Source organism: Pangasianodon hypophthalmus, chromosome 21 (genome assembly GCF_027358585.1).
Source record: "Pangasianodon hypophthalmus isolate fPanHyp1 chromosome 21, fPanHyp1.pri, whole genome shotgun sequence".
NCBI lineage: Eukaryota > Metazoa > Chordata > Actinopteri > Siluriformes > Pangasiidae > Pangasianodon > Pangasianodon hypophthalmus.
This window is the reverse complement of record NC_069730.1, coordinates 18,054,932-18,070,356: the sequence shown is the minus strand read 5'-3', so window position 1 is coordinate 18,070,356 and position 15,425 is coordinate 18,054,932. Positions and strand designations below refer to the sequence as shown.

General features: G+C 39.0%; 1 protein-coding gene across 3 annotated transcripts in view; it reads left to right on the top strand.

Annotated features, from left to right (window-relative positions):
* The window catches only part of mpp7b (MAGUK p55 scaffold protein 7b), a 53,655-nt gene that overhangs the window by 33,362 nt on the left and 4,868 nt on the right, over positions 1-15,425 (top strand). For 2 of the 3 annotated variants that reach the window (XM_026946265.3, XM_034314522.2), the window contains 3 exons: positions 2,187-2,357; positions 6,322-6,402; positions 10,829-10,922. In XM_026946265.3, coding sequence (XP_026802066.3) covers positions 2,187-2,357; positions 6,322-6,402; positions 10,829-10,922 — 346 coding nt within the window. The remainder of the gene's footprint in view (positions 1-2,186; positions 2,358-6,321; positions 6,403-10,828; positions 10,923-15,425) is intronic. The other variant, XM_034314521.2, reaches the window with a different exon arrangement.

Sequence of the window (15,425 nt, the reverse complement as noted above, 5' to 3'; positions counted from 1 at the left end):
GAATAAATCACGAGAGGTAGTTATAAACACCAAATTAAGCATGAACCTTAGGGAAATTTTTCTCCAGGCATCATGTCACAATGACTCGTTTGCCAAATATTATAACTAGATTTGAAAATGTGTTTTGTCGGCTGTCTGACCAATTTCCACGGGGCATGTCACAATCTTGAATGCCGAGCTGCTTTGAAAGGCCAAAAACACTCGTGTCATTTTGTAACCCACACGAATTCCCAGCACAGCACATGTCAGGGTGCATTTCAGCGTTTCGAGCAAAGCTCCTGTATGCCTTTCCTTGAAAAGGATTGTCTAAAGCTCTCAGTGCACTCACATATAATCCAGGATTATGTCAAAAAAAAAAAAAAACACAGGTTATTCCGTTTACAAAAAAAAAGAGAAAGAAAGAAGAAGACTATCTGGAATGATTCACTCAGTGAGAGAATCAATCTGCACAGATAAAAGAAATCCATTTTTGGAAATATAGGTTTAATTATTTTCCTGTCAGGGCTTGCTAACCTCAGATTTATTTGCGCAGAAGCTGTCTAGCCTCGGGGCCCGGTTGTTATTCTCCGTGCAGGACAGAGATGTCTGGAACAGTTTAAGGGATTCAGTTAGATTGATATCGGTGTGGCCAATCAGCCGTGTATTTGTGCTGTGGCTACTGCGTCTGTGGGAGTGTGAGACATGCTCGACATGTGTTCATCAGCCTGTGGAAGAGTGTAACGCTCACGCCTGGAGTCAAACACAGAGCAGAATAGCTGACAGTTCCTTAACCAATTCAGACTGTAAAGGAAAACTCCATCCTGAAACACGTTAAACACGTTTATATTGAAAGCTTGTGTCAAGCTGATGTCACTTTTCTCCTCTTGTATTTCTAACACAAGTTACAAGAGGAGAAAAGTTTCAACAATCGCTTTAGCTCCTAAAAACAAAAGAGCAAGAGCTGCTTTTCTTACACAGCAATGTTTAATATCATATTAACGAGAAATCCGGTATAGAAGTAGTGGAGACGTTGGTGCATTCATTGGATTCTAAGTCCAAGAATTAATTACGACAGAGGCTCAACTGAGGTAGTTAACGATCTACGAGATGACAAGCGTGATGGCATTGCAATGGTATTAGCATGAAAGTTAGAGTTTTGGAAGCTGATCTGTTTAAGCAGAGTGTATAGATGAGGAGATGTGAGAGCTGGACAGAACGACTAAAGCGTTGCTGCATCGCTCTCTTTACGTAGAGATGAAGAGAGAAATAAATCCCATTGTGATACTATCAGCAGGTAGTCAAATGGCATTGTGGGTAATGTAGGAAACTGTTAACCAAAGTGAAAGTAGACAAACTCAGAATTTCATTACTAAATAAATGGGAAGCGTCATTCAGGGTGGAGTTTTCCTTTAATATCGATGTGCCATGTAGAAGCCTGTTGAAACTATTTAGGTTTAAAAAATGGTATATATTTAAAGAAATACATATTTGTCCATATTCGTCATCCCAACAAAACAGAAGACGCTATTAGTAATGCGATACACTTCTTGATTCATGTGCTGGTGTCAGAGCATCCAAAGACTATATGTTATGTTTATATTGCCGAGTTGTACAGTACATCAACTTTACGAGTTTGGAGCAATCAGGAAACTCCGATGCGGAGCGTTTTAGCTGGCCCTGTGCAGCTTGTGCGCTTGTGGTTTTGTTATGTTGTGGAAAGTTTTTGGAGTGATGTGACTTGTTCCTTTCCATTCCAAAGCTCTCGACTCCTTCTAAGCATACGCAAACATTTTGTACTCGTTAATCACGGTGGTAGCAGCCAGATGCAGCATATCAAGTGTCCCTGCATGGATCTGGTGGTTAAGAACGCGGATTTGTCACCATTAAATGGCTATCAGTGTCTTATGTGTCACGGTAATCTTTCTGCGTGGAACGCTGGTTAGTTCTCCTCCTCTCTGGATGACAGCCATGAAAACTTGTGTTGAAGAAATGGAAGCTGAGTTTGTGTTTGGGTGGAAAAACACGACAGCCTCAGGGTTTTTCGAAGACGCTACACAAACATATGACACTTTTTAGAGAAACACGATGTTCCAGGTTGAAGAATTTGCACGAGTATTTTTCAATAAGTACTAAACGGTTAAAATAAGGCGGGGCTGGTTGAACCTAATCTCTGGTGTATGATGTCCATGAAATTTCTTTCCATCTAGCTGGATTGAGGAGAAGTTTCCGGCTGAGTAAGAAGGACCGCAGGAGTCAAGAAATGCAAGCGAAATGGAAGAAGTGTGAAGCTGATGGAGAGAACCACATTTCCAGCTACCAGGAGGTGGTGCCTTATGTCAGAGAGCCAGGAGAACCGTACCGCCTCGTGCTGCTGGCTGGTATGTACAAGATGTAACTCTTATGCAACTGCTGCATATGATGTAAGCTTTTATACCACAGTGGTTTTGAATTTTTGCTAGTGTTTATGGAAGGAGTCTCCAGTTTCATACTTATTATAAAAATAATAGCCTTTGGCCATTTGCATTTCAGAACATAATCCATACAAATGCTGGATAAAAAGTTCATGAGTAGCAACATGAGTAGTTACATGAAGCAACATGAGTAGTTACTATTATCACCCTGAAGTTGTTTTTTTTTTCTTCTTAAAACCACACATCCTGATTCGCTTATTTCATCTTATACCTAATATATCTTATACCTAATATACCTTATATCTATCCTGAAGACTTTCCCAGGTTCAAAGTGCTGACGCTGGAGACTCCGTCCATAAACGTTAAATAAACGTGTCCTTGCAGAAAACTTCACCATATCAACAGTTCCATGTTTTTCTAATCCATTTAGCGTTAGTCTTAGATTATTGTGATATGTCTGGCATACAACTCCCTGTGAATGAGGTGTTACTATAGAAACAATAACGGATTAAAATGAATTTGAATTGGAACACAGTTCATTCAGCAGCACTGTGGTGTAATATCAGCATAGTATTCTTGGTGGGATAGTTTTCCCTGACTTTCCCTGACTCACTTGAAGAATTTAATCATTTTTACAGGATTTTACGACTTTCTATAAATTCCTCATTAGACCATCTTGACGAGTCGTGACGTCTTTTAGTGCCTCGAGTGTTTTGTGGTTTTCAGAATGCTACATTCTAGCCTTGCTGCCTACTACACTCATTTGTATTTTTATTTAACCTCGCTCCACTGCTGGGTCCCTAGACAGTAAACCCGAGCTTCAACGTCCTCCTGGCAGTTCTCCATGGAATCTTGGAAGTTTTTCAATTAAACCCTCCTTCTTATCTGCTGTCTTATTATTTCCTTTCCTTGAAGCTGACTACCCTTAAGAGAGCAGCGTATGGATACTTTTACAATCTGGAAAGTTGCAACGAGAAACGGATCTGCAGTATGGATCTGTTTTCATTGCTCTGCCTGGACTTCGCCTCAGGTCTGCAGAATGTTCCTCTTAATGGCACTTCAAATGGCCGGCTTGGAATGAATCGCCAGGGGCGGCACGCTTGTCTTCTAAACATGCCCAAATCACTCCTGTCCACCCGCTGCCGTCTTTCGATATCCCGTCGCCACACTTCATCAGGTACGAGGCCATAATGTAAACTCGGCCTCCTTTTGGACGGCTAACGTTTTAGAGAATGTAACTTTTCAGACCTGATGTAATGGAAGGTCTGCTGTTCTCCTTCGCTCATTGGTTTTTGTCCGAATGACATTTTGATGTGGAGTGAAAACAAACCGTTTCAGAAATTTTGTAACTATAACCCTGTAAGCGCGCCGCTCTCGCATAACTACAAGTGCATGGAACGAGCGCGTCCAAGCTTTCTCACTCCGTCTCAGATCGTTGAAATAAAAATGTGTCTCCGTGGCAAATTTATTAAATTCGTTCTTCGATACATCAGAGGTGTGAACAGCCGTTGGCAGCGGCACCAGAGCAGATGTAAGCTTTGTTGTTGCAAAAACAACAGAAAGCGCACAGGGGCGTGATAATATCTCTTCCAGTCCTCGAAGGTCTTCAGGGGAGCCTTGATTCAGGCCAAAATATTCGCAGTCCGCACAGTTCGATTTCAAAGCAGCTTAATCATCTCAGCAAGGTCAAACCCGGGGTGTCTGCCGTTGAAATTTAAAGGAAACTGACCGCAAATGTTGAACATCCAAGAAACAAAACGCTTTTCTGGATTGTCTTGGATTGGTCAGCTGATTTATAGTTTTGCTGACGATGGCCAGAGAAATGAACAAGCCTTTTTTTTCCTGTTCAGACTTTTTGACTTTTTTTTTTTAGTAATATAAGGTTCTATCTGGGTGAAAATCAAAGTTTTCAGCTAGCAAAACTTTAAAATCCCTATAAAAAATAATATTTCAAGCTCAAAAAGGGCTAGACTTACTTCAAATTTACATTTAGACATTTAGAAAGTGATTTTTCTGTAACAGTAGCCAACCCTACAATCTTATTATTCTCTAAAATCAAATACTGCTTTGTTTAAAAAAAATATATCGAACAATTAAACATAATAAATTCTAAGACAATGAGCAGAGAAAAGTGTCTATTAAGACCATATTATGATCATAAATGCTTTATGGTAAATTTTTTCTCAGTGTATTCTCTAAGATCTAAAATACAAGCTATTTATTTTTTTTAAAAGCAGAAGCCGTTCCTAAACAAGATATTTTACCTTGAAATTTCATTATAAAAATATAATTATAAAAAGTTTATTAAGCGCATTGCATTGGGCTAGCTAATCTCAGTATCAGTAATACTTAATGCTAATGAAGTATTAGCTTCCTGCTGCATTGAAGACTTTCTAATCTGCCTGAACATGTATAAACTGTAAAACAAGTGAGTACAGAAAACTTGTATCTGTTTTGTACACTTATTGCGTTATTATTATTTTCATAGATGATTTACAGCTAAAAAGGTTACTCTCTTCTCCATCTCAGTGTACTGAGGCTTCAACTCCGTTCTTTTCTTCCCAGAGCATAAATACTGTAGAACGTGCATCTGGATTGGCCAAGGCCGTGTATGTTTTGTTCATGCTATGTTAAAACCCGGATGATGATTGGCTGGCTGCTAGAACCTTATAAAACCAAGTTTATCTGTGGGGTGGAACATTTTCTTATTTTTTAAATTTTATTTATCATACCAAAAACTTAAATAATATCTACAAGAGAATGAAAAACTGGTAAACTCATTTTCGACCAAAATTCCAGAGCCTTATAATACTGAGATCATGATTTCTCTTTCATTCTTCGAGCTGTATTTGAGACTGACTTTATAGCATTTTTCAGGAAACAAACAATACATCTAGCCCACCAAAGCTGCCTTCAACATCCCTCATCTCTTCCAAATGAGAAGGTTATTGTCCAAATTGCTAGTTTCGCTTTTCACCTATGTCATTCTCTCAGGCTTACGTTGGCCCCTGACACAGGGCATTAACTTCTAATTTGCCCGGCTCTACGATATCCATTTACGTAGGTATGCGATATAACTTCAAAGATGGTACAGAATGAAAATATACCGTCTTCCTAAATGTGTTTGTTCAAGCGACCACAGAGAGACTTTGCGAATAGTTTCTTGGAAAACATCGTGCAGTTCGGAGTTCTGGACATCCTCCGGTGTATGGTGGCACTGAGGGGGCAGGCTGGATGCCCACATGAGGCCTGAGCAGGAACGTGGAACTATTATTTTCATCCCTTTCCTCATTTGTTTCTGGTTTCTCATTGTTCTGTTAAAGCCATTTGCTGCAAAAAAGCAATTCAACTATTTCACGCATGATTACGATGGCAGATATTTGTGGAATTCCACTTAGCATCAACACACGGCTGCTGGTGATGCACGCTTTCCCGAGAGGTCATTATGGCTCTGCACATGTCCCAGACCGCTCGACTCAAGTCTGTCCTGAACGGGTATCAGACGGATCTTTCATCCCCGCCACGCTAGTCTGGCTTTTCCTCCCGAGAGCAGCTCAGACTCTGTGTTCTGGATGTGTGCGAGTGAGCAGAGCCATCAGCTGAAATCAATACAGTGTTATCCCATTCGGTCTGCACTCACACCCCAGTAATGGAAACTTCAGATGCCTGCTCACTTGAAGAGCCAGTACATCAGAAAAACGGATGGTTCATGAGTGCACACTTTTGATTTTGCCCATCAAAAAGCAGTTACGAGTCAGAGCTCCTTTGGAGTAATTTCTCTCAACCTTTAAAGCAGGCATGAATGTTTATATCAGAACCATGAGTATGACAAAACTCTGGGTTTAAATACGCACGTGTTTATGATAGCCTTTTCAGCACTAATAATTACACTAATGAGCGGTTTGTATATGTGTGTATCCGTGTCCAACAGGGCCCAGTGGTGTTGGTTTAACCGAGTTGAAAAGAAAACTTCTGCTCTCAGATCCTGAGCACTTTGGAGTTGCTGTACCACGTGAGTTTACCTCTTTTACAGTCAATACAGTGTGTATTCACGTGTTAATTCACACCACATGTGAATGTCTTTTAATGCTCCTCTAACGTGTGAGGTGACTTCCCAAAATCTGTCCACCATCATTTCTTAAAGTCTTGATATTGAACTTTTTCTGTCCTGTACTTGGACTCCAACTTAAGGCTTAACTTAATGACAGGGATGTGAAAAACGCATTTGCTTCTGTTAGCAGTTACTTGCACTTAAAACTGACGCTTGCCTAAACTGACCAGCCTCCAAATCTCAGTCTGCACCAAACCCCTACCACGGCTCGACTGGTACCACCACCCTTCAAGGTACACGTAAGACATACATCAAGACTCTTCTCTGCACTGCTACCGAGGCGGTGGGATGAACTTCCGAACTCCTGGCTGCCTGAATCAAATGGCTGTCTACCAAAGAAGACTCCAAAACCCTCCTCTTCACTGTTTTTGTCATACAAACTCAGTGTACCTAACTCAGTAGTATTCTTAGACCCTGACCTATTTGCACTAGCATGAGGATATGTTTGGATGAAGATTAAAAAGCACTTCTGTAAGTCGCTCTGGATAAGAGCGTCTGCCAGATGCTGTAAATGTCCTCATCACTCTTGGAGCAGAGTGCGAAATCACTAGGCAATGCTTGGACATTAAATAAAAATGTGAAATACAGGGACATCCTCTGCATTTGATGTCCTTGACCATTGACAATGGAGTCAGTTCTGTTCTACGTTACACAAGACACATAGCAAGACGAGAATCAAACCTTTACCAAGCCAAGCAGATTGCTGTAGGGGCCCAGGCACTACACGGACTTCCTCCATCCACAAATCAAGTGTTTCTCTAAACCTAACTCTCTTGTAAATGTTACAAATGAAGTGTATATAAATCTGAGGTTTTTTTCCTCCATAAGTCAATCCACACTGAGGAATCATAAGCCTGGATGGTTTACGTGTAGGGAAAAGCAGGCTCGGCTTTTCATGTCTGACACACAGAGAGAGAGAGAGAGAGGGAGAGAGAGAGAGAGATAATCAAGGCCTCTCACGGCCAGGCTGTCAGTGTGGAGTGATGCGGAGAGAGCGAGGCTCGAGTTTTTCTCCCTGCCCTGGACTGACGCCATTCCCCTGCCTCCTCTTGGTGCTTGGTTCTCACACTTTTCCCTCCTGAATGCTGCGGATGACAGCTCGCCATACGTCTGATCACGCTCCAAAAAAGCTCTCGCAGTAACAAAATGGGGCGAGGGTCTGACAAACACATTTATTTGATTTACACATTCTGAATGCTGAGTGCTAGAATCAGTTAGTTAGCCTGAGGCCATGATTTAATGTCGGTACAAGCTGGTCTCTGTACGTGATGGTTAACGTCAAGCAACAGAAAGTGTGTAAGTCACAAAGATAAACAGCCACGGAGCTGTTATGTGTTATGTGTTTATTTGGAGAACAGTACAGTCGTTAGTAATATTTTAGACTCACACAAGGACCTTGAACTTTAATACGACTGCACAGATCCGACATCGAGCTAAAATCAGCCTGAATCGCTGGACTGATGTTAGAACAGGTTAGATATCATTTACTATCCAAATCCACGGAGGTGGAATCTTTGTACATATCACACGTGTGTGTGTGTGATGTTTTTTTTTTAAAACGTCCCCATCACATCTGTAATGTTTTAGAATCAGATTGGATTTCCAGTTTCATACGTGTTTAATATCACATTTGAACATTTTAATCTTTACTAGTACTAGGAGTGGGCAATAAGTAGGGAATTAAACACTTGAGGGTGTGATGTAGCCGTGACGTAGCACATCCCAAAGTGTTTCCCCTTATACTACAACAATTTGCCAACAATAACAATTTTTATTAAGTAAAAAACAAGTCTTACTTTTTATCCATATATAGTTACATTTAATGAATGTCAGCAAAACTATTTTGTTCCTGATATCTCTTATGTTATAACAGCTATGAACAGTTGTTTCCTCACTTTCTCTTGAAAAAAATAGATAGACCTGTAGATGCTACAAAGTGCTGACACTGGAGACTCCTTCCAAAAAGCCTAAATAAACATTTCTTTACAGAAAACTTCACTACACCAACAGTTAGTTGTTGCTATAGAAACAAGAACATATTAGAACGAGTACATTAATATAAAGCTGTGACTAGAATTACAGCCGGTACTACTGTCAGAGCTGATGTTATAGAAAATCAATCAACACCTTCTGACCAATCAGAATCAAGAATTCACCAGAGCTGTGGTATAAAGAAAAAAGTTTGTTTTTCATTCATTAATTACAAAAAAATGATTCAATAAGAAATAGGAGTAAGATGTAAGTGAGTAACGTGTTTATGTTTTTTTTAAAAGTGTTTTAAAGTGTAATTAGTTACTTTTTAAGAGTAATTAGTTACTTTTTCAGTATAAACGCACTGACGTCTGATAACATCCACAACACTCAGAGAAGTGTATCATGGTGTTAATATATTACAATATCAATACTGAATTGTTATATCACCATGTATGAAAAATAATGGCTTTTGCAGTATCTCTTTATGGCAGATTTATTAGGCTCAGACTGATGGCACATTTAATCACTTCATCACTATCTGGCAAGCTCTGATGAGGATATGGCTGGTGTGTTTTTTTCCAGCTGAGAAATGCATCAAAATATACAGAGTGTGTGTGTGTGTGTGTGTGTGCGTGTGTGATAGAGAGAGAGAGAGAGAGAGAGACAGACAGACCCTTCGTATGGTGGTAAAAGGTTTATAGTTTGTTTTGGCTCATGTGTGAAACGTTTCGACAATTGGAGTCAGGATGTGTGTGTGTGAGTGTGTGTGTTTGTGAGTGTGAGCACGCACTCCAGCAGTCATGTTAAACTTGTTAAGCAAATGCGAGCATGCTTTCACTGTGAAGTTAGTGTAAAGCATTCTGACTGCATAACTCCACTCCCATGTCACACATGTGTTATCAGCAAATGCATCTTTTCCCGTAAACCTCAGCCAGCTGGTGCCAACTGTTTTATAATACACTAGCTGATTTATTTCCATCTCTTACTTGCGGTTGTAAAACTGGAAGTAGTTAAAATGTCTCTACATAATGATCCAGAAACATTCCTTTTTCTATTTGCGCATTTGTATAATTTCATAATTTGGAAGTGATCCAAACAGGGTCAAGGTCAACGCAAGGTCAAATGTCTGACATACGTGTTCTTCGATAGCTTCCTTTATGTTGGAAGTATATTTTATGGGTATTTCAGGCATACATATTAGTAATAAGAATAACTAGACTTGTTGGTGGCAGAGGCATCCCCATCGATCCCGTTGCCATCGAGTTTACGTTTACATTTACATGTAAGATAAAATGTACCTTTACTGATCCCCATAGGGAAAATTTAAGCATGGCATATGGCATTTGGCAGACGCCCTTGTCCAGCGCGACCTACATTTATCTTATTTAATACAACTGAGCAGTTGAGGGTTAAGGGCCTTGCTCAAGGGCCCAGCAGTGGCCCTATCTATCTATCTATCTATCTATACATACATATATACAGTATAAATTAGGTCACTCAATGTGCAAAACCATAAATCTGTTATCATTTTACACTATTTAAGGATGTACCAATTGTCATGTTGACAAGATAGCCTGCTCAGCTCAAACTGTTGATTCTGAAACTTAGAGTGCACAGCATGGAAGCTCGTGTCCATCAACAGAGGCCCCTTTATAGCTCAATGTCCAGCCTTCATTGGATCAAGAATTCAGTGTTCAGTTTTCCAGGCTGATAGTGACCCGGGAGTAGAACTTCCATATTCACTAGTGTCTCACTAGTGTCTGAAAATGCTCTAAACTAACTGAGTGGGATTTGATGGTGATCTGCAACCTGCAGCTCTGAAAGTTGTCTTTTTCTGTTAACTGCATCTGTAGCATGTGTGATTCCCACTAACAAGAATTTATACACAAAAAAAGCAAGAGAAACCCGTTACCTATTAATGGCCTATTTATAATGAAACATTTAAAACTACTACATGTAAAACAACAACCGTTACACTTTAACAATAAAGGTGTTCGGATGAGAGAGATATAAAAGAAAATCATCCTGAAGCTGTTTTAGAGATTTATACAACTTTACTATACTGCTGCAACATGGTAAAAAGTAGTTCTGGTTATTTTATACCTTCTCAAAGGTTTTGGGGTATTCATGCACCAGAAAAACTACAAGACCTGAAATAACTTGACTTCTTATCTTACTTGTTTTTTTTTTTTTTTAGGGAAATGTGTAAAAATTCACGTGTGTGAAAATCATACGCATATACACCACATATGCTGTAGATAGAAATAACGTGGTGTAAATGCTGGAGTATTCCTTTAATTATTTTGGGTGAAGTGTTCCTTTGAGATCCAGTATTGTTTTCTAATTTCCACAGACACGACCCGTGAGCGCAGAAGACATGAGAGAGAGGGCGTGGACTACCATTTTGTCTCCAAACACGCTTTTGAAAAAGATATCCTCGACCAAAAGTGAGTCTCAACACCACTAGTATACAACTGAGATTTTCCATTTTATCCTTTTAATGTTTAATGTTATGCAAATGAGATCATTCCAGATGGTCATTATTCTCTTTAATAGCTATTTTACCTTTTTTTTTTTTTTTTTTTTTAACCAATAACCGAATATGCTTTTATTTAAAATGACTTACAAATGAGGCAATCAATCTAAGCCAATATTAAATTGTATGAAAAGATAAAAGGGTGAAAGTTAGCATGTTTTCTTGTGACTTTATTCTCATGAAATCTAATGAAATTCATCTGTTCCCATTTCTATGAGTTTGCCATTAGATTATGTTGATCTGCAGTTGAAATCCTTGCTTGGAGCTCTAACCTTTGTCCTCTGGCAGCCCTGGGATTTGAACTCACAACCCTACAATTATTAGCATAGAACCATAACCAGTCTATATCCAGGAAGGAATAATATTGGTATAATTTGATTAATGATTTAATCAATCATTTTACAACATCGGATCTAACAAAATATACATTTAATCATTCGAAAATGTGTTTTAAGGCTCTCACAGTAGGAACACAATTGAAAGTATTGAAAGATTGACAGGTTTTTTTTTTTCCAGCATAAATTACACAAAATGTGGCATCCATGATAATTTCATTAGGGACTTTTAAATGATTTACTTAAAGTTTTTTTTCTTAATAATTTACTTTCAATCTTTAATTTGTGTAACAGCATTCTACTTTCAAAGTGACCTCTTCAGTCAAAATCACAATATCACTGAAAATAGATTTTCTTCTTCTCATGATTGTCAGGAAATTCAAAATCCTACTGAACATGTGACTTGTGGAATATTCCACATATTTTATAGGCATGAATGTGTTCAGGTAACAGGGTTGAGTGAATGTGATGTAAAATGTACATTTATCAGAATCTATAATAGAAGAATTGTGGAAAAGATGTTTCCAAGCATGAGATGTTAAATGGATTCAACATTGATGCAAAAATAATATGATTTTTGAGTATATTAATGATTATATTTCAAGGTAATGTGAAACTATAGTGGACTGGGACAAAGAAAGAATGCTGTAGATATTGTACAGAAACATGCACGTAGGTTGTTGTCACTGAATTGTATTTCAGCTTTACTTTACATACGTATTTGTTAATTTAATAGCAATAGGACACAAATGGCAGCCCTGGTCCTGTGCCTAGATCTATATTAACTAACACAAATTCATTAGTTTCTTTGCTTTTTCCATCAAAACCCTTGACCAATATTCTGAACAATAGCTCTGCTTCAAACTTTAAAGATTCTCCTGGAATTTACATCACACACTTTATCCTTTTTTAGGGTTTGGAGTTGTGACGTTCATGACCAGAAACTGACAGGAAATATCCACTTGCTCGAATTTCACTCGAAAGCAGACGGAAATGTCTAAAGCATGCGTCCACGAGCAGTGTCGCATTATATTGAACGGATGGACTATTTTAAGAGTCCTCTGTGGTTTGAACCAGGTTTTCGTGCCTTGTTCATTGGATGTGGAGCGAGTCATCATGGTGCAGTCTCTGGTAAAGCAAGCAAAACCAAACTGTACCAGAACAGAGGACTAAAGAGAAGCCAGTGTTTTGTATTTCTGCAATAAATTACATTCATCTTCAATAATCAGAAGAATATCCAGAAGTATGGCTGTAGCCAGGAATTAATTTCAGGAATTAGGGGGTGAGGAAATATTCGTTCAGAAATCTTCAGGAACCACTTTATCCTGGTCAGAGTTGTGTGGTGTATTCTAGGAGCACTGGGCACGAAGTGGGAATGTACCCTGGTTGAGATGTTAGTCCATCACTGAGCACCATACAGTCATTCACACACTCGTTTACTCCTACAACAAGATCTGATGCACTGATGCATTTTCACAGCAGTAGTATTCAGAATTTGTCATTTTATTATTTAAGGCACAATCTACCATCAAACAATCGTGCCATATTAATAACAGTAATAAACCTATGAATTGAAATATCATTTCTGACAGTTCTACTGAAAATGATTAAATAACATGATAGTAATAGGGTTTAAAAAAATGACGTCTCTACATTATGAAAACAGATTTACCTTTCAGCTCATCGTTTGCATGCCCAACCCCGTCATTAGTCTGTTACCTAATGTGTGCACCTGTTCTGAGTTTATCTCTTGATTAGTTTCTTTTTATATACCTTCATCTTCCTTCGTCTCTTCCTGAAGTCTCATTCATTGTAAGTGTCCATTATCAGGCTTGTTGTTTGATTCTATGCTTCCTGGAGTTGCTTGTGTTCTTGTTTTCAATTTATAGATTACGCTTGCGTTACAGCCTGCTTGTGATTTGATCGCCGCTATGGATTATGACGATGCTTTTTGGATTAACCCTAATAAACACTGAGTTTACGCATGTGCATCCTGCTTTTAATCAGAGCACCTTGATATCCCTGAGCTTAGAGCCTACGTAGCTAGCTGTAGCTAGTAGCTTTCAAACGGAAATGGGTAAAATGCATGATTCTGATTGGTTGATCCTGTTTCTCATCCATAGCAACTAGCCAAATGAATGTGATTAAACAGACTAAGAGATGCATTCGTTTGATGTGGGGAAATATATATAAATATATATTATGGAGGAATCTTTTATGAACATTTTATGATCATTATTGCAAAAAAACAATATTATTTGACATTATATATATAAAATCACCTGCGCTGTATGTGTGTTATGTTACCCATAAGCATTTGGAACTGTCCTAAAATATTTCAGGAGGGTTCAACCCCGAACTTCCCTCTGCCCAGTGTTCCGATGTTAAAAGCTGGAGTCAGATCCAAAAGAAGCTTTTGGTCTTTACACTTTAAAACACTTATGCAACAGTAAACAATTGCAAGTCATCTTTTTTTCCCTGCAGGAATATGATGGAAAAATGGCACCCACTGTAAGAATGATTCATGCGCCGTGAAATGTGTTTTGTGTGCATGGTTGACTTTAAAACAGTTATCCGTTCACTTTATTTCAAAATCGGATAATCCATGGATTCCAGTGCCAAAGCGATGAATTGGCTTGTTTTCTATGCTAAACTGACAATCTTATGGAAAGCATTGAATTTTCATGCTTTATCTTCCTCATGAGTCTTGTACTGGAAGTTTTGGCACCCTCCCTCCAAAGATGGCCCAGACAGGTGGCTCCAATTTAAAGTGTAACATTGCAGATTAGATAAAGCCACACAGTGCCAAAATGTCTGGAAGCATGATCTCCTGAAAATACGCTACAACCTACTTCAAACGCCTGCACTACTCACTATGGTGGAAGGCGAACCATTATTATCTCAAACGTGAAACCAGAACATGAGATGAGAGGAGTAAGATGTGGCAGCTCGATGACGGTTTGGGCCGTTTCCCAGTTTCCCCTCGCTGCGTACATGCACGTTTAGATCAGACCGAGAGCTTTACCACTCTCGCGTGTCACATTTACGTGCAAACGGATGAGTGCGGCAAACTGACCACAGTCAATCTGGCTGCAGTTCATATGACATGCGAGTGTTTCGGTTCCAGTTTCCACACTTTAACAGAAATCTGCCAGTCAAAGGTGATGACGGATTGGAGCCAAGCTCAGGATTACGTGTAAACTTCCTAAAGCTCTGGATTTTCTTGTGTCAACATGGTGTCAGCTCTGTAAGGACTGGAACATGCACGTTAGGAGAAGTTAAAGGTATAGTCCTTGATCAAAGGTAGTTTTTGAAATGCAAAACCTGAACCAATCCAGACTCTTTGATAGAGCATTTGAAAGCTAGTGCAGGAAATTGGGCTTTCTGAATTGACAGACAACATGATTGACAGGCAAGTGGACATGCCTCTTAGTCCTGATTGGTTAGATCGTGAAGTTAGTTCATGGTTTCACTCCTTTGGGCAGATATTTTATTAAAAATGGCAAAAATATGTGTAACAAAAAAGCATTCTGTCTTTCAAAAAAGACTTCGCCTTTAAGGGTAGGACAAGGGGTGGGGTTAGTGGTCGCAGCTTTTCTTTCTTACTATGTTCATATTAAAGTCAACAAAACTATTTATTTTGCTTAAATTCCTATACATTTTAATGTATGTCAGTGTCATGAATTTCCTTTCTGAGCACTGATTTCATGTTTTGTTTTGAGTTCACGTCATGTGATTTTGTTGACATCGCCATGTGCTTTTGTTTCTGTTCTAGTCCTGTCTCCACCCATGTCCTGTCTCTGGTGTGTTTCCTGATGATGTCCAGGTCTTCTGTGTTAAACCCTTGATTCGTCTGTCTTTATAATCCCTGTTGTGTGTTAGTCGCGTTGCAAAATTTTGTCATCAGTTCTTCACGTTATGTGCTCTCATGTTATGGTACGGAATAATGATTCTTGGATTTCCCAAAATAAATATCACGCTCTTTCTGGATGTATTGAATGTATTGGATGTATCATTCTGATTATATAGTTTTGTGTTTTGGGTAGATTTCTTTTTTAGCACTTTGGCATGTTCTTGTC